This window comes from Vanacampus margaritifer, chromosome 14, assembly GCF_051991255.1.
Source record: "Vanacampus margaritifer isolate UIUO_Vmar chromosome 14, RoL_Vmar_1.0, whole genome shotgun sequence".
Lineage (NCBI taxonomy): Eukaryota > Metazoa > Chordata > Actinopteri > Syngnathiformes > Syngnathidae > Vanacampus > Vanacampus margaritifer.
The window spans coordinates 15845066-15865322 of record NC_135445.1 but is presented as its reverse complement, the minus strand read 5'-3'; the positions used below and the strand labels follow the sequence as shown (position 1 = coordinate 15865322).

Genomic DNA, 20257 nt, shown 5'->3' with positions numbered 1-20257 from the left:
GCTGTCTAAACTGTAAATAATTATTGGGCTGCTCCCTGTAAATTGAGAAAAAAGGACTCCAGCCCACCGAGCATCTGCCCAGTAGCCTATGCCAGATGGCCAGTCCAGCCCTGCTTACTACTCAATACTCAATGTCTAATACAGATGACATCCAAAGGTCACAAAACATTCTACCCGAATTCCAATGAGCTGTAGTGAATTTCCAATCATACAATGAGTGTTTAATATTCAAATGTGTATTAAAGATAACACAAAATGGGAAAGGGTAACTAAAAAACTGAATCCACATTCGGTGTTATCTGGGCTTTCTTGCTCCACCCCTGCTATCCGGCTGCAGGTAATCTTGTCTTACTCACTCCTCTCCAAAAACCCCACAAGAGCCCTGCCCAGCTTCTCTTCACAGCATACTTAAGCATCAGATCATCCCAAATGACACTCCCACATCTTTTTGGACTCAACACTATAGGCATCTAGGTGACTGGGAAAAAGGTAAATCTATTATTATTCTTATTATTATTTGTAAAATATTGTTATCAAATATTTATTTAACATCCTGGATGTTTTGTAATATGAGTATAGTTGTGCTTGGTAAAATGTATTGTATTTTGTAACATTGCTTTTATTTGCAGGAACTGATTAAAGATGAATCTGCCGACATTTTCACTGATCATTGTACTTATTGCTACTGCATCTACCAAACCAGTAAGGCTCACTATATATATATATATATATATATATAAATGTAACATTCACACTATCAGAGTTGCATTTGCGATAGGGACAGAAGTAGAAGAAACTAATTTCAGATTTGACTTCACTTCGCAATAAGATGTTTGTCAACGACTACGTCATTAAGCCAAATTTGAGCACCTTCCTCTTTTTAATTCAAAAATAGTTTTCCTAAAATCGTGAGTCAACCAACACACATTTAATGTTATATGAAAATTTACATCTTGACTAGTTTGTTACTGGATCAGCATTTTTCACAGCAAAAAAATGGAGTGTTAAAATTCCAGTGTTATATTTTTGGGAGATGATTTGATATCTCCCAAAGTGTAATTTTAACATGTTCAGGGTTAAAAGGTGGCTGAGCATGAGTTATTACATGGAGTTGATCACCTAGTTACGGCTGGGAAACACTGGTACATAAAAAAAAAAAAGTTTAAAAGTTTACTTTAAAAGTGTTGATTTAACTCTGGAGAGTGTAGAGCTATATCAACTCTGAACAAGTGCTAAAATCAGCTCTAGTGGAGGTACATAAACATTGGACTTTTTGTTGTGTATGCATATTGGCTACATGATATTCTTTGCTTTGATATTCCCTCTAAAGGTTGATGAGGCCTGGCATCGGGTTGCTGACATCACCGAAAATAACCAGAAACAAGAATCACCAGCTAGGGACAATTTGAGTCTTTCTTCTGAGTCTTCTCAGTCAAATGAGTCATGGGAGTCCAGAGACGTCTCTGAAAGTGAGTCCTCTGAGGTGTCCGTTGAGTTGCCATCCGAGGAGCCATTGCCAGAATCTTCTGAGGAGTCATCAGAAGAGTCCTCTGAGGAAAGGCCTGACAAATCTGAGGGGTCCACCGAATTTTCCTCTGAGGAATCGTCCGAGGAGTCTTCTGAGGAATCATCCGAGGAGTCTTCTGAAGAATCATCCGAGGAGTCCTCTGAGGAGTCTTCCGAGGAGTCCTCCGAGGAATCCTCCGAGGAATCCTCTGAGGAAGTTCCTGTTACAGATCCCACCATGACAACCGCAGAAGACAGAAACACCCCCACGCCCAAACCTGCCACCACAAGCTCAGATGAGACAGGGACGACCACACCTATTGAAGATGTGACCGCAAGCGTCTCCACAGAAGTCACTGAAAGAAGAGGAGACAACTAACATGGAGCACAAAGAATAAATATCCTAAAAATGTCATGATTGTGGACTAAAAGTTGATTGAAATGAATCATTGTTATCGAGAACCAATTTTATTAGTATATCTAATCAAACATTGTGGCTGCCAGAAAATCAGGATAATAATGTTAATATTGCTTAATATTGTATTTATTTGAAAACTTCAGATTTGTTAATAAAAACTGGGCTAATGTACAGTAATTGTTTTCATATGCAGATATACATACCGCACATTTAAGTCCCATATATCAATATTATGTTCAACAAAAAATCTATATTTAAAAAATGTTTATTTTGTCACAGTACCTACACAATGCGTGTGGTGAAATAAAAAGAACACACCCACTGGTCTAAGGCAAACTTGCAGCATCATATGAGATCCAGTACAAGAAGAGTTTAGCAATGGTAAAGATAATAGTTACGGTATTTACTGTTTGAAATTATTTGTGCCGTACAGTGCTTGCATTCAAGTCATTATATGGTCATATTACACAATTTGAACACTACACAAAAATACAGTTTCAATTAACTTCTCTCTAGTGTTGACAGTGACAGGCAGACCTTGTATTACTGTATACAGAGGAAACAGAGGACACCAAATCAAATACGTTGTGCTTGTCAACAATCATTTATGTTTTGTCTGAAGGCTAAATTCTTCTCTTGTACTTTCTCTTATTTGATTGTGCAGATGTACCAAATGCCTTCTGGTCAGTTGATTTCAGTATGGTAGTATTCAAAGTTTCTAATGCCATCTAGTGGGAAAGCCATGAATTAAAGGGATACATAACATACTTTATCATTGCGTGTATATAAATGTAATATAAAGATCTATTTTTCTATTTATACACACATTTCTAAAAATGTGTCAACTGGAAATCTATCATACAGAGGTTTATGAACAAGAAGGCAGCTGGGGGATAATTCAGCTATAATAGTCTATAGTTAGTCTTTTTTGTTGGACAAGGAACTACAGTATCTATCTATCTATCTATCTATCTATCTATCTATCTATCTATCTATCTATCTATCTATCTATCTATCTATCTATCTATCTATCTATCTATCCATTTGTGATGTCTGTATGGATTGAGGCTTGAGGCTGGCATGGCTTTAGAGCGCCTTGTTGTCTCGGCGTAGTAAAGTTTTCAGTGGATATATTTTCCCGACTCAAACATGTTGTTACAGTGTGTGTAGGAATAAGAAAGATGCTATACTCAAAATAGCATTCATTTTTTCAAAGTTGTAGAAGTGGTGTATGTAATGGACAGTTGACAATTCCACAAGGTTCGAAAGTGAGAACAATTGCTTGATTTTTTTTTTTTCAAAGCTTTATTTTAAATACTTACCAAGGCTATATGCTCTACAACTTGCTTCAATAACCTGTGGTACAGCCCTGTGTCAGCTCAGGTGACTAATTAAAGCTGACTGCTAAAGTGGGTCTGAATATTATTCTGTCTTTACTATTCTGAAGATATTTTTTTTTTTTAAGTAGCTCAAGTTTTTTTTGTAAAATCTTACAAGAGTTATATACATCAAAGGCAAGCTTTATTATATTTATTTGGATTTCATTAGTTTTTCAATTGTATTATGTACTTTAAAAAAATACATTATTTTTATGTTTAATTTGAATTAAGAAGACCATACTGGAGAATTAAATATTCAAATTAAAGAACAACAAAAAAACAAAATAAAATAAAATAAATGATAAAAAGGCTTGGGGGTACACAAGACAAAAAAACGTTTTGGAACTGTAGATTTAAGATCGATCATTTTGAGGTAATAAACATTTCATGATGTAATATGTCAATCTCCTTGCACCATTTCAAATTCCATCCATCCATTTTCTTAACCGCTTGTCCTCACAAGGGTCGCCCCCGGGGGGTGCTGTAGCCTATCCCAGCTGGCTTTGGGCAGTAGGCGTGGTACACCCTGAACTGGTTGCCAGCCAATCGCAGCCATTTCAAATAGTTAAAGAATATTTGCTCTTTATAGTAAGTCATGTGGTCACACTGCAAGTGGGGAAGTGTGAAGAGATATAGCAAGAAAGAAATTCACAAATGTTCATGACAGTAAAAACAACCATTCTTCTGATCGTATTATTAACATGTGATGATTTATTTATCATTCATTCACAGTCAACTAGGAGTTCATTCTTTCACCACACTTGCAGTCACAATTAAATATAAAACCAGACATAATGATGACATGAATACACAACACGTGCAGTAACCATTCAAAAGTTTGACACACTTGCTAATACTGTTTAATCAGAAGGTATCTACAACTTTTAACTTTCAGTGATACGGTGTGATTTTGACTGATTTGTCAATGTCATGATTTCAAGTGAACAAAGCTAATCTGATATGTATTTGATTTTGATTTGCTCCCATTCGTAGCAAAATAAACAAGCCGTATGCAGGGTGGTATAAAGTAAAATAATTTTATTTATATTTTAGAAATGGTACAAAATAATACATTACAATAAACATGGAGGATCCACATGTAGTGTAAAGTAAGAACTGAGGACATCAGCAGATTTGATACTGTAGCAAGCAACAATTAAGCTAAACCCCACACGAGGTAAATACATGGCTTCAAAGTTTGGAACCACATCATGTTTTGATTTAATGCTGTGTTGTCCTGGTGCGAATATCTTCTTCCTGATTCATCTTTTATTTTATTTTTTGTCATCAATGTTCACAATTTTGGACACCACGGGTTCAGGATTTTGAATACAGCACATCAATTTGAATTAGACAAATAAAGTTTTGCCAATGAGCTCAAAAACGGTCTTTAAACTCGGTCAATATAGAAGCATTGTCTGTCTTAGATTGTCCCTGCCGATAAAAAAATTGTCTCCGATTGCACCGGAATACCAATCTGTGGGACGCCACCTGACTTCCTGGACGATTTATTTGGCGGTTATGACCGCCGGCATGTCAGTGGCTGTTTCAGGGCCCGTCCCCTGCTCATCTGAGTCACTCTCCAGGCTGTCACTCTCGTCAGAATCGCTGTCAGCGGCTCCGGGCGTGGCTGTGGCCTCCTCGCTGCTCTGCTCGTGTTCAGACTCCTCTTCCTCCTCCACATCTGCGGAGCTTCCGCTATCGCTCATGCCATCATCCTCCTCCTCCACTGGATGAGCATCCTGATTCTCAGGAGTGCTGTTGTCCTCCTCCAGTTTGTCAGAGTACTCCTGATAAGTCTGAAGCAAGGAATAGGAGAATTATTGCAGTTTCACACACAGTTGGAGGGTAAATACAAGACCTTTTTTCTGTAAATTATAATTTCATAGGTGTTGTTTGTTGTCGTATCAAATAGTACACTGTACATATAGAAGATGCCAGAACTTGACACACATCATCACATTGGGCTGTTTCACTGAAAGTACCTATATTCCTGCTATATTACTTTATTTTTCCGCTGTACATGGTCATCAGTCCTGTCTTTATGATTTACTAATACTTATTAAGGCTTTTGCATTTTATGTTGCTATACATAAGTGAGCCATCAGTGTCAGAGTGCATGTTTGTTTGAGGGCATCAATATGGTTACTTACAGACTTAACGCAAACACGAGGATTAGAAGGAACACATCAATTCAGGACAGCTCATAGCTGGCTACAGCAAGATGGACTGGGACTCATTTAAAGAGGAGAATCATCCATTTCACGGCGCCTGTTGAAAAGCTGTAATTTGGATTTTTTTTAATTATGCCCCAGAGTATTTCGACTACTGTATTTTCTTCCTTCTTCCTTTGAAAGTTTGCACCCGGGGCATTACTGGTTTTGCAATATTGGCTTACTTTGGTTTTGCAGAAGGCTAGAAACAACTTTGGTGGTCTTGAGTCTTAGTAAAAGGCTTGGCAAAGTGTTGCATGTAAAAGCTGGTGTTAAATCACTGAGTTCTTAGTCACAATAATTATTTATATATACTTATACCTACAGTTATAGAAAAAAAAGACCTAAAAACATTGGCCCGTTTTTGTCATCTATCCGTCTTTTTTCAATAATCCTGGTCAGAGCCTCTACATCCTAGAACAGTTGCCAGTCAAACACAGTGAGCAAGACGAACAAGCATTCATAACATCAATGAGTGGGAATGATGTCACACTGTTTGAAACAGTGACTTTTTAGTGTTCTGAACATCTTCCGCTAATAAAGAACTGTAGATTAAAACATTTGAATTTGGAATTGTGTTGTCAATATTTTATGGAAGAAAACAAAAATGTTCTGTTTGCTGAGTAAATGATCATTTTGCAGTGTTTTTTTCTTTTCTAAATCCAGAACTATACATATGGTAAATGGTACTTCATTTATGTAGCGCTTTTCCACCTTTCAAGGCCCTCAAAGCGCTTTACATTCAACTATGCATTCACCTACTGATGACACAGCATCAGGAGTAACTGAAGGTTCAGTATCTTACTCAAGAATACTTTGACATGGTCACAGTGGCATGGGGTTGAACCTACAACCTTTGGAATGGGAGACGACCACCATACCACTGAGCTGCGCCGCCCCCATATGATAAGCAGGGCTGGATTGGCCATCTGGCATTCGGGCAGATACCCAGTGGGCTGACCTCTTTTGGGGCGGATGTAGTGCTTTTTAATTATTATTTTCCTACATTTTACCCCAAGAGACTGGCCCACAATTTAGAGGGACCGGTCTGTTAATCCAGTTCAAATATAGATAGCAAACTGAAACATCATCAATAAACATCAGTGGCAGAACTACACGTTAGGCAGGAGTCGTGCTGGGCCAAGTCAAAATGCCAGGGCCATAAAAAAAAAAAAGTGCCAGTACAGCCCTGGTGATTAGCTTTTGCTAAATGGTCCTCATGGGTCAAAAATGCAAATTGAGATATTCCTACATTCTAATTCTACAAGGTAGCGAAGTTACAGCATTAAAAATGTTGCCAAGTTGAAATCCCTTGATTTGAGAAAAACTGATTTCAAGTTTTCGTACATACATCTTTCAAAGGCAACCAGTTGGCTACCTTAAGGAAAATATATTGACCCTGGACTTTTAGGAACTACTCAAAACGAATCTTGACGTGCGTACCCTTTAGCCAGAGTGGGTCACATATAGAAAAGCCATGTCAGAGTAGAAGAAGTACTAGGTATTAATTTCTTGATTTGATACAGAGTTGCTGAGGAACTGATATTAAAGCACCCCGGGCTGATGACAGTACACTACATTTTTGACTGTGGGAAAAAGCTTCAATTTTTATACCACAAGCACACAGTTGGAGCTAGCAGGAGATTGAGGTCTTGTAAATATAGCCACCACATTACTGATATAACCATCAAATGAGGAATAAATTACCCCTCTTGAAACAAAGTTTTTTTTTTGTTGCTCTCAGTTTCATGTAGAAATATAATTTGTGCTTTGATTGATTTCCTCCCTTGCATTTAAAACGATTAAACATTTTTAACATTTAGAGCTGAACACCCATAAAAATAGCTTGCAACAATATATTGTATTTGAAAATAATTCAACTGACCTCACTCTTGTACACCTCTGGTGACTTCTCCACCTCATTGTCAATGGGCATGTCATAACCCGATTTTTTCCCTGCCTCAACATATTCATAGGACTTGTACGATGAGGGAGCTTTGTGGTAGCTCTTCTCCTCCCCATAGACATAACTCTTGTATTCACTGGGGTATCCTCCCATGCTGTCACCGCGGCCTGAATCTGTGTCTGTGACAATGGTGGGCAACAGGGGGTCCTCGGTCACAATTACAGGGGTCACCGTCTCGGGAGCAACAGTGGAAGACTCGCCCGACTCTGAGCTCTCTTCTTCATCTTCCTCATCTTCTTCTTCACTTTCCTGGAGGGAAAAAGCACATCTAGTCTGGAACTGCACATAGCAATAAAACAGCTAGACATCTATATAACCTAATATAGTAAAAAATGCTTTTTAAATGAATGATGTCATTCATTTTATTGTGCTTATCCTGCTCAGGATCATGGCAGAGCTGAAGCCTAACCCAGCTGACTTTGGTAACACATGCTAATAACCCTACAGTCTCACAGTCCCGCCTGTAGGGAAATTATAGTCTTCAATGAGTCTAACATGTATGTCTTTAGAATGTGTGAGTGAGCCTAAGTACCCAAAGGAAACCCTTGCAAACACGAAGAACACATACAAACTTTACACAGAAAGGTGTGTGCTGAGTTTGAACCCAGACTTACAGTATATATGTTGGACGGCATAATTTGTTTTAAGGGAACACACCATTTATTAAAAATGAACCAGCTATTCTGGAAAAGGTTTGTAACGATATCCAAACAATGAGGTGGGGAGGTTAGTTAGTTTTATATATATATATATATATCAAAAAAGCTCACGATACTGTAAAAAAGAAGAAGAAGCTCATATTGGGGGAAAAACACAATATTGTGTTTGTGTACAAAACAGCAAAGAAATAGGTTTGGCCATGTCATGTGACTCCTTTTGGCTCAGCGTTGCAAAGTATCATGGTCAATGCAGTCCACAAGGCTGATTTTGGCTGAATCGGCTGAAAAGTAATGTTTTTGGATGAAGATGTTGACAAATATTTGCTGACGGATTTATGTGAGTGAAAACTGCCACAGTGGCCAAAACATTCCTAATTAAAATTAAACAGTACTAACAAACTAACCACCAGACGACAACAAATATAGGTGCAATTTTAATATTGTGATATCACAATATTGACGTTTTTGTTACATCAATATTGATTTCAACTCTTTCCTGAAGAAAATCACCAATTTATGTTGAGCAATTATGATTTTATAGTACTTTTTAGGGATATTTTTGCATTAGGTACAGTCACAGGGTTATCATGACATAACTTGTGATGTAAACTATCATGAAAACACATGGCTTTGAATGACTACAAAGACACCCATGAGGAACTATTGCCCACAGTGGATATTAAAGGGGGAATTAACGGCTACAGCAACATGCAACACACTTACAGCCAAAGGGGACTCTTTTTTGAGTCCAGCCAAAAGTGAAGACAAAACTATGGCCAATAGTGAGGAATTCCCCATAGCAAGTAAAAGTTAGAGACCGTCCACAAATTACATACAGTATTCCAGGGTGACATATGTGAGACAAATCACAATAAAACAAGCAAAAGTTGTTTTTTTGTTTGTTTGTTTGGTTGTTTCATTTTGAATGCTATACTAGCCGAAAATTCAAAATGGGGGGGGGGGGGGGACAGAACTTTTGTTTGTTTTATGGTGATTTGTCCCACTATTTAACATTATTACGTAAACCTGGAAAATATAATTTGTGGATGTTCCCTAACCAGGACGGTAATAGTGAATATCAAACATCAAATGTGCAGCCAACTTTTACTTTACTACATTTTGATGCACGCATCAGCGCGCTTACATTACAAGTAGTCTGAAACCTGAAATGCTGAGGATTACACCGACCTGTATTGGCACAGTATTTTGTGTTATAAGATAGCATTTTTCTTGCCCAGGAAACTCACATTCAAATGAACGAAGGTGGACATTGTCTACGCAACGGATACGGCATAGCGATCACATGCCCAGAGTATGTTATTATTTAGATTCATAATCTGTTAAAAAAAATTCAGGGAATAAGATGCCATGGATATTTGCACTTTTATTCTTTATACACAATGCCTAATCAAATACTAAAAAATACATTTTCAGTGGTGTATTGCTTTAACTACTCACACTCTCCTCTGATTCATCTTCATCATCATCATCGTCATCATCATCACTGTCTTTATTTGGTTCTTCTTGGTTGTCGACGGAGGGTGTGTCTGTTGCAGCGTCATCTGTAGTTTCAAAGTTGATTAAAGATGGAATCTCCACTGCTGCCTGCTACAAAAACATGCCAAAATCCAAACATTCACTGATAAAATATATACAAGATGAACATTCTTGGCACTGTATCGAATTATTGAAATGTTTTCTAAGTCGTACCTCATCAGAGCTCTCATCTGAACCGACTGCAAGGGGTGCTAAAAAATTCTGGAATAGCTGTAAGAACATCGGTGGCAGTTCCATTATATTCTTTCAATAGTTTGATCTGAGCAAACACATTTAAAACGTAAAATGTCTGTTTTTCGTATGAATTGCAGGAATGTTGTACCTTGAATGGTGGCACACGGAAGCGAGTCAACTCGGCCATCTTTCTCCTGAAGAGTGAAGAAGGCGGAGGTCGTCTGACCTGTGGGCAAAATTGACAGTCAATGTGGATGTCTCACTGTCTGTCTGTCTGTCCGTCTGACTTTATACCCACCACTTCTTCAGAGCTCTCTGCTGAACTGTCAGAAAATTTTCTTGCCTGAAAAGCAAGCGATCATAATCAATATAAAATAAGATAAAACTAGAGTAATTGCCAAGGAAATTGTGTGGATTTCTGAGAGAGATTAAAAAAAACTCATACACATAGAATATCATAGATATCCACCGATATTATGAAAAAATGAGCAATATAGAAATTACATCACTTTATTTGATTGGCTGCTTAGTAGGAGCTTCTAATCTAAGCAATTGAACTGTCATATGTCATACAATTAAACTCAACTCAGTTGAAATGGATGGAAAACAAAGACAACAAAGAAGAAATGACTCACTGGTCGGCAGAGAACTGCAGCAAAGAGCAGAACAAAAACAAATGCCACTTTCATGGTGGCTGTTTGGTGTCTAGAAGAACAAAAGAAAAATAGAAGCACCGATGATGAATTGAAACAATGAAATACATTTTAAAGCAATATACAGTATATATATATATATATGAGCTGTCAAACGAACACAGTTATTAATCAGATTACAGTCATTTCTGGACTATAAGGCGCACCTGACTATAAGCCATGCTAGCTAAATTTGGGGAATACTCAAGTTTGTTACACATATAAGCCACACCCGACTGTAAGCTGCAGGTGTTTTAATGTTTTCACACCAGGTTCCCGCTACTTTCTGTTCTATAATGAAGGCGCAAATTGTCTCGCTCTTGTTCTGTCTCTCCTACTGTATTTGGGCTCACTTGGTTTGTTTTGCTCTGCCTGACGGTCTTGTGCTTCCTTTATAGTGTGCCCCCTTGTGATCTGATGGATAAGCCACATCTTTGTATTAGCTGCAGGGTCAAAAAAAGTAGCAGCTTATAGCCCAGAAATTACTGTAATCAGATTTTAGAATTTTGATTAATCATGGTTAATCACTTAATTAATTACAAAGCCTTTTTATCAAAAAAAATTTACCTGCCAAATTTGACGAGCACCCATTATGTGTTAATTCTTTCGACATTTAATGCTATGAGGGTGTCTTCCACATATTTTGATCCACTGCACGCTCTCATCATCCTCTTTTTCGAATCAGTTTTAATTACTTGCATAAAATGAAAAAAAAGATGCATGTAGTTATGGTTATTGCTCGAACACAATCCGCACTACCTTTAACATGACCATCCTCTGCATCTGCGGTCAAAATTAATAGTGTGATTTAGTGTTAATTTTGACAAGAAATTTTTATTTAGTTTTAGTTATAGTCTTTTGACTAAAATTAATTAAAATTTTAATCATAATGTAGTCATCTGATTATATTTTAGTTTTAATCCAATTTTAGTCGACGAAAATAAAGAGTAATTTTAGTTGACAAAATTGACAAATTTAGTCGATACTTTCCTTTAACATACATTTAAACTTTTATACAATTTTTTTTATAACACACCGATTTGTAACTGTAGTTTAACATGCACGACACATTTAATACAATGTCTATATTAAATGTTTTAAAACTTAGTTTTCACCTAAATTAAAAAAGAGTGCATAATTGCTTGAGATTAATTTTACAGCTGCACAACATGTTTGAACAATAAATAAAGAGCAGTGAACACTGAACAGTTTCTGAGTGGTTCTTTTCTCCAACCCGCGTTTCATTCCTTCTGAATGGATTGAATGAATTTCCGTCACTGTGTTTACATTTTCATTTTCATTTTAGTCATTGACGAGATTGTCAGTCAAATTTAGTTATCGTTATCGTCTCAATGAATGGCTTCTATTTTAGTTTTCGTTTCATTTTCGACTGAAACTTTTTTGGGGTGACGAAAAATATGACAGAAATTTTTCATCTACGAAATTATCACTGGTGTGATTAATCTGCGTTAATACATGAATAATGCAATATTTTTGTGTGATATGGTTTTAATTGCTTTCAATGGATGCCATGGTCCCCCACATGGCTTTTGTGTTACTCTTAAATATTTTCTCAGTCAATAGTCAACACCCATTATGTAAAATATTCCGCTACAAACAAATGTCCTGAAATTTTGAAAGGTCTTCTTGATTAAACATCTTGTTTTGTGTTTTTGTTCATATTACTTATAAAAAAAATCTATATATTCCAATGAAGATGCTAGATCTCACTTTCATAGAAAAATGATTCTAACTGAAGTCCATAAAGAGGTTCCTGCACATCATAATGTGACCAATGGCTTCTGTCAAATTTTGTTCTACTTTGAAAAGTACATATTGGACAATGGACATTCAAGACATTTTCAAGCAGTTATAATTGCAGCCTCACATGAACGCCAATACATGTATGGGTATGTCAGGTCAACAGAAATGGCCTGTTTTGGTTTGGCCTCTGGTTGTGTAATTTACTATTTGTGTAACCGTGTTCAAAACACACCATGAAAATAGCTAAATTGCAAGTTAAATTAAAGTGCATCCGCCACGAGACCCAAAAATATGGGAACAACTGAACAGCCAAGCACTACACACACGGGAAGCAGGCATACAAAGCAAAAACTAACATCTCATTCCAAAACCATGCCTATAATCTATTGCTGCTCAACCGCCACTTGTCTGATTTTTTTTTTGGCTTCCTACACAGGTCACAGGGATTTTCAAGCACTCGGTCTCACAGGCAAGACCTTGCTATTGGCCAGGCTCACTTTACTCCCCCCAATGTTCTGATGGGGAGCTGTAAAGACAAAATCAGGTGTCTTGCAGTTTTTTGACAAATTGTGAATTATTTGACTGTCTACCGAGAGTGTAATTGTACTTTGCTATTCAAGGAGCTCGAGGAAATGTATTTATTCACATCTATTTGTTGGGGTGCCCTGATGCAGTAGTATGCAATTCAGTTCCACTCTAATCCTCCTTCTACATTCCAGATGATATCCAGTACATGTTCTTGCAGCCATTAAAAGCAGTAAATAGCAAACAAGTATCAGCTCCATCAAACAACAGTCCCTCCCAAACATACATGTTATCATTCACATTTGATAAATTTGTACTTACCTTGTTAGGAGTAGGAAGAAGTGGCAGAGAGAAGAAGGTTGATGGCAGTATGTTTCCTAGATGCTGTGCGCTGCCCTGTGATGCTACTGCAGTCTCCCTGCTGGCCTTTAAATCTGCACGCATCTGTCGGGAGCCAATCAGAGCAGCGACTGTGATGTCATGAGGTTAACCGCTCCATGGTCCACCTCTTGTCTGTCTCCCCCACTCTTCCTTTGGTTTGTGGTGTGGGGGCTAACACACATACACACATATAGAGAATTAAATTAATCTAAGAAAGTGCTCTGGCATGGTGTAGACAAAAAAAACACAAAAAAAAAAAAAACACCAACAAGCCCTATGACAATGATTCAACTTCCTTACAGACAGAAAAATGTCTGACTGAGGTCTCCCAGGATAATTGACAAAATGTCTGAGAGAGCAGACTGATTCATCTTAAACTGTCAAGTAAAGAGACTAACCAGATTGTGTTGGCGTTGCCCATTTTCTGTGGGCTTATCCTGCATGTTTAACTAAATATGTCAGACATGGACCCTTAAAAGAACAAACGACAAATGCTTTTAATTGGTACACATGTGTTTTTAAAGGGCATTCTGGTTGGTTGGTAAAAATAAATGTGATGCGTTATGTCATCACAATTATGTTCTCTCTGCACTTAAGTGGATTTCCCACATGTACTCCAGCATCCACCCACATTTTAAAAACATGTACTGAAGAATGTAGATTGCCCGCAGGTGTGAAAGTGTCAGTGGTTATAATTTGTCCTGTAAATAACTGGTGACACTAAACTGAATGCAATATGGGAAAGCAGCATGCATGTGTCTCTGTCATGCTCAAGCTAAAGTTCACATCATTATTTCTTGTATACTGCAGTCAACTCTGATTAGTGTTAATGTAACATGTCTCACCTCCCAGGCACGATCCGTAACCTTCCCACCAAATGTTATCAAAATAAAAAGTGATTACATAATATCGATTGTATAAAGTATTTCTCTTAACATATTTATACTATAGTGGTGTCAAAATTACTGCATTAATTTTGAATTAATTTAAAGTTCCTTTTTTTTTTAAATACACGATTAATGACCGCCCCTTACTTGGAAAACCTGTACTGGGGGAACTACAATCGCAACGCAGCAGACAAGTCAAAATTTAGCAGTAATAAATTAAATAACAATGCATATATTTGTGGATGCTGGGGTCAAGTTGTAATTAAAAAAAAATTAATTGTGCAGAATTTCACAATTTACTTAATGTAAAGATTAGATAGCTCTTATTATGAAAAGAATTATGCACTGAGCTGTCATCAATGTCATACAAATGCAATTGTGCCATCTAGTGGCAGAAATTGACCTCAGCACAAATCAATATCACACTCGTTTTTTACAGTACAGTAGGCCACATCTTTTTAATTTGAACTCAATTGTATAAATTATGAAATCACTGTATCAATGACGAAAAGATGCAACCATATTTCTTTAACATTTTCCCCGACTTTTACGTTAACAAGAGAATGAAAACTGAAAAAGAATATTGTACATTTTATTGTACATTTAGAACAGACATAACATTTGCAATTAATCTGGGGTTAACTATTGAAGTCATGCAATTAATTATGCTAAAAAATTCAACCACCTAACACCCTTAATTTATACACTACAAAATGTTTTGCATGATTTCATTCTGCCTACCACGAAAAAGTAAGAACATTTAATATAACTATAATAACAAAGAATGTTTCAATGTATATATTTTTATACTACTTATCATATTTAGTGTTGTAGGCAGGTGGAGTCTATCCCAGCTGACTTCAGGCAAAATGCATCTACACCCTAAACAGGCAAATGAACTACAACATGATATACAACGTAACTAAATGTTGCATTTTCCAATGCTATTGTTTATTGTGATGATATGGAAATGCAGATGTTAGACAAAGTGACACAGGTGTACTCAAATTGACAACAAAGGTTACAGAAGTATCATCTGACTGTGCTACTATAATGTAGCATATGTCTGCTGTCATTATTATTGTCTCTCACAATGTTCCATGATGATTGGGTGGGTGGTGTTATTCTTGTGTCTGGCCTGGCTATATTGTCTCACTTCTTGTTTCCATTAAGGCACGTTAGTCACTAATCATTTTATTTCCAACACAAGGGAATTTCATGAAATGGAAGACTACAGTTACATTTCTAGATGGATCTAGATCTTTCTAGAACTACTATTTGGAATCTCATGATCGGTATAACTTGCTTGTCATCATCAGTATGATAAGAAGCAATTTGCTAAAAATATATATATTATTATTAATCAGAGCGCACTGTGCTTTCGATAGAGTAGTTGTCTTCCATTCATCCATTTTTTATACTGCTTGCCCTCTGAAGGGTTGTGAGTGTGCTGGAGCAGGGGTATATACCGTATAAACTATTGACAGTCACATACACAACTATTTGCTGTAATCCGCAGTTAAAATGATACATGCATTTTTATTTTATTTTTTTGTAATGTGGGAACAGGGTTATAACAGCTTTGGATTTTTAATTATACAATAGTTAGTTTCTATTTCATTTTGACTTTTTTTTTAATTCAGTTACTTTTAATCAATTTTTTAGCTAGGTTTTTGTTATTAGTTTTTCTCTCTCGAAAATGCTTCAATTTAGTTTAGTTTTTTTTTTTAATTAATCTAGTTAGTTAAATAATTAGATAGTTAGATAGTTAGTTGGTTAGTTTCTTTGTTTTAATATACAAAGTAAAATGCAAAACTATTGGGTTTATTTGAACAGTAGGGGAGACCGGGGCTAGTTGTATCACTTTTTATACTGTTAGATATTTCTTTGAATCAATATATCATATATAAACAAAATGTATACCAGATGAAAGACCCAAGTCTTAGGTATATTTTTTGTATTCATGTTATTTTCATTATTTGTGTCAGTGCAGAGTTATAAGCCACCAAATACAGGGAGTGAACATGTGACATGTTGCCCCACCAATGGGTAAGTTGTCACACTATATGGGGTAAGATGTCACATTGGATTTTGAAACTAATAAAACAAAGACAAAATTATGCTTGTTCTCCTGTTTGTCTATTTTTTGTTTGTTTTTACAGCCAGATAAATTGTTTATCATTGATCTTGAACATTTACCATAGTCATTGAGCAACATTAACATAAAATACTATGAAACTACTGGCATGTAGGTCATAGCTCTAAGCCTCAAATGCCTGTTTTGTTTCCCTTAAACTGGAAATATGAGATTAAACTTTGTTAATAAATGGATCATCGTGAAACTTAAACAGTCCTGACGTGGCCATACTGTAGTTCCAACAACTGCAAAATCCATTTTTAAACAATGAAACACAACCTGTCAAACTAATTTCCTCACTCTTCAGACTCATCATCTGAAAAACTATTCTGCATACGTAAACAGAGTTGCCAGAGGTGCATTTTCATTGGCCCGTTCTTAGCATATGTGACAACAAACCCCAAAGTGACTAAGACAAGTTGCCCCAAACTACCATGTTGACTATTACTTGCTCTAGTTCACAGTTAGCTTAAAAAAGAGCTGTGACTGAGGAATGACAAGATCTGAATCTCTCCTCTAACAAGTCCACGTGATTTGCTGCTAGAATGTGTCTATGTACGACGCCTGTTTCAAAATATATGAAGTTGAAAAATGTTACTTTAGGTTGTGCAAAACAGATAATTGGCACTCATCTCAGCTCACAATGTGCAATTCTCTTCTCAGAAAGTGCACAACACCTGACTATTTATATGAAGAAAACTAATATTCCACTTTTTCGTTGTGCCCTCTGGTGGAGAAGAAAATTACAATTTGACAACTCACCCGTGGTACAACTAGCACCGTCTCCCCTACAAATTTATCAACTTTAAAAAAGAAAAACCTAAAGCTTAAATCTTTTCTTTTCAGGAAAGTACAATATCAATAGTTTATCTGCTTTTTAGATGACTGTAGAAAGGTGCAAAACCGTTTGAGCAGTGTGCATTATTATGCTATAACAACACAAAGGGCAATTGTTATTGCTTCGACTCCTTCTGAATAGCCCGGGAGTTTTCTATTTAAATTTTGCTGGAAGTTGCATTTGTACCACACAATTTTTTCCCCATGCTGCACAAGTATTCACATTTGTGTAATGCCATTGGTAGGTGGACAGTGATGTGTGAGTCTGGATAAGGGTAGAGGGATAAACTAGGGAGTGATTTGTTCATTCAACAGCATGATTGTTTGTTTTGTGATTAATCAGAGGACTGTCTGGTTTCCAGTCACTGTTGCCATTTATAGGATGGAACAAAGGAATATGCATGTTTCACAATCACATGTTAATCTGAACTTCTTCAGCGTTTTCCTCTAATGGTGTTATGTTGCAATTAAGAGTATTGTGTCGAAATCTAGTAATAGTTTGGGTCAAGTCAAATTAACAATTGGCAGCGGACGTTACAAACTGCAGACGGAGTTAGAGTAGAGATGAGTGGATCAAATACTGTAGACTGATCCTGTTTGAAATGGTGTAAGTAAAATGGTTTTATGATCAAAATACATTTTCAGATGAGCACTGTTGTCAAATCAAAACCTTTTTTAGGTCACCTGTGCCCCAAAGGAAAAAGATTTTGTTTCCACAGCAGAAAATAGTCCAACGAATTTGCAGCAAAACTTTTCAGTCTGTGGCATGCATTCTCAAAGCACATAGGAAAGTATACAGTAATATCAGAAAATGATATTGTTCTATAAAAAGCTGGGTGGCTCAAACAACACAGCAACGCAGATGGCTCGTCGTGCCCGTCATGGTCAACAACAGTCAAAGAAAGGACATCCGTTCCTCACCAACTGGAGGTATTTCACACAGCAGTGGGGGACCAGCTGCCCGGGACAATTGCTGAAACACAGAAACACCACAACAAAAACTAAACACTGTCAAAGAGGATGTTTTTGGTCCACACAATAAGTTTTTGTGCAATCCAGCCCCAGCCTCAATTGCAAAAAAAACAAAAACAAATATACAGACAGTGGAAGTGTTCCGGAGCTTCAGTTCCCAGATCTGATTCCAAGTTGATGACTGTGGAATTATACCCCACATGCAGTCATCAAATTTCTCCACTCAGAAATGTGTTGGTTTGGCAAGTGCTTCAGACAAGTCTTTCTCCTCAACATTGTTATTACTCTTGGGAGCTTAGTTGTCTCACAAAAGGCACAGTCGGATGATTGTTCTAAAGATAAAGCAGCCAGACAAATAAATACCCAATGCAAACAAGTGACTTATAATTTATCAATCAATCAATCAATCAATCAAACTTTATTTAAATAGCACCTATCATACATCTTTAATACAATACAAAGAAAAAAACACCCATCCCACCAAAAACCGAAACCAAGAAGCGCCGATGGCAGGGGGAAACCTAACAGCTGAATGGACGCTGCAATTAATTCTGTTCTTGCAGAATTACTCACAGTTTTTTTGTTAAATATTGAACAGCTAGAGGCGCTTCATGCATTTTTATCTGGTAAAGATGTTCGTGCTTTTTTTCACGCCCCCCTAAGACAAAACCGAAGACGACATTTTCACCCGTTGCCTTGATTGGTCAAAACAAACATGCAAAGATGCCGCACCGTCCAATCAGCTCGAAATAATGTACAGCAAGTCCCTCTTTTCAAGAAAGGATCTGCCGAGTGAAGTTCCAGATTGATAATTTGAAGAACTCCCTTGAGTGAATCACAATTATCAATCTGGCTTGTGAGGTTATCTTGAGCCTCCTCTTAAAAATATCAATAGTCTCCAAGGCTAACAATACGTAATCAACATTGTAAGTGGAGGGTACCAAAATAATTTTGGTCCTCTATGGTGTTATGCCACGTGAATGAAAGAGTTAAGCGCATGTCAGTGTGTTGTTCATTGGTTGACAGAATTGTAATTTTATTCAAAAAACACAAAAACGTGGCTTTGGATAGCATCTTCCTTTCTGTTCATGCTGGACGGTTTACAGCATGACTGCGTTTGATTGGCAACATTTCGTTTGCCTCACCAGGGTGTGTTCTTCATAGTTGTGGTTGGGAGTGCATGTTGCCCGGAGAATTATTGGGTGGAAAATGTAGATTTGTTTTTGTACAGTTTATGACTTATAGTGAACTGTGTGTTGCAAACTCATCTGAGTAAAGTTTTTGTAGTGACTAAGATTCTTGCAACAAAATGCATCATGTCAATATTTTTCAATAGGTCTTGGTGGTGGAATCAAAACAGTTAGTCAATGTAATTGTAATGTGTGCAATTGGTCAGTGTTGCAATAATTAGCTTTTTCAGGGACGAAATGCTGGATTGAAACACCAATGTTTTTGTGTCACATTGAAATAATGTGTTTCTGGAATGATGGAATCTTTTTTTTTTTTGCACAAAATTGAATTCCCGCAGGGGCCATGCTCAGTCAGAAGTATTTTTGTTTAAGGGTGTGGCTGCAGAGGGGCTGCATGGGTTATTTGTGTCTGTAAGGATGGCCGCTGTGGTCGTGTTGTGGTCAGACTCAAACCAGACTTTTACGCGCTTAAGAAAAGTTGGGGCAGAGAAGGAGCAATGAGGACTGAAAAGAGAAGAGATGAGAGAGATCATGATTTTTAAGGGTGATTTTGGAAAAGTGTGTGTGTGGGGAGGGGGGGGGGGCTGTTATACACAGGTTCAGGTTGTTATTATTATTATTATTATTATACGTATATGTTTTTATATGTGTTTCAAGAGGGGAGGCCGGACCCAAACATATTTAAAAATATTGAAAAAAAGAATGAAAACAAATGTACAAATGTGCAAATCTGTGGGTGCTGACTAAGTATACAGGGGTCAACTATACAGTTTTTTTTTTTTTTTTGTCAACCCCTTCTCTAATTCATCCAATCGTAACGGAGGTGTAAAATGGTTTGGCCAACAGCTCAATAATACTCATCTTTATTTTGCTCCATTGTTGCTATTTGTTACTAAGTCTCATTTAAAAATAACCGCAAATAGTTTTTATGTACTACATTATGAGCATTGATGTTTTTTTCCCTATCATTACCTTCATTGTGAAAGTAGAGACATTATTT

At 36.9% G+C, this 20257-nt stretch overlaps 2 protein-coding genes across 2 annotated transcripts in view; one reads left to right on the top strand and one right to left on the bottom strand.

Annotated features, from left to right (window-relative positions):
- Positions 1 to 370: 370 nt before the first annotated feature.
- LOC144034020 (uncharacterized) lies at positions 371 to 2095 on the top strand. The gene is made up of 3 exons (XM_077542530.1): positions 371 to 489; positions 630 to 702; positions 1331 to 2095. Exons 2-3 carry the CDS (start codon positions 643 to 645, stop codon positions 1883 to 1885), a joined length of 615 nt encoding a protein of 204 aa, XP_077398656.1. The 5' UTR covers positions 371 to 489; positions 630 to 642; the 3' UTR covers positions 1886 to 2095.
- A 2262-nt stretch (positions 2096 to 4357) lies between these two features.
- Positions 4358 to 20257, bottom strand: part of spp1 (secreted phosphoprotein 1) — a 35199-nt gene continuing 19299 nt past the window's right edge. The window contains exons 2-9 of the mRNA XM_077543103.1: positions 13175 to 13405; positions 10508 to 10577; positions 10171 to 10215; positions 10021 to 10098; positions 9852 to 9908; positions 9600 to 9749; positions 7402 to 7731; positions 4358 to 5102 (exon numbers count right to left, since the gene is read on the bottom strand). Coding sequence (XP_077399229.1) covers positions 4812 to 5102; positions 7402 to 7731; positions 9600 to 9749; positions 9852 to 9908; positions 10021 to 10098; positions 10171 to 10215; positions 10508 to 10561 — 1005 coding nt within the window. The 5' untranslated portion in view covers positions 10562 to 10577; positions 13175 to 13405 and the 3' untranslated portion in view covers positions 4358 to 4811. The remainder of the gene's footprint in view (positions 5103 to 7401; positions 7732 to 9599; positions 9750 to 9851; positions 9909 to 10020; positions 10099 to 10170; positions 10216 to 10507; positions 10578 to 13174; positions 13406 to 20257) is intronic.

What these genes read in the sequence shown, in the direction of transcription:
- LOC144034020 (XM_077542530.1), top strand. Translation starts at nt 643, where the DNA reads ATGAATCTGCCGACATTTTCACTGATCATTGTACTTATTGCTACTGCA. An exon ending in CTACTGCATCTACCAAACCA is followed by an intron (nt 703 to 1,330) that starts GTAAGGCTCACT and finishes TTCCCTCTAAAG; the next exon opens with GTTGATGAGGCCTGGCATCG.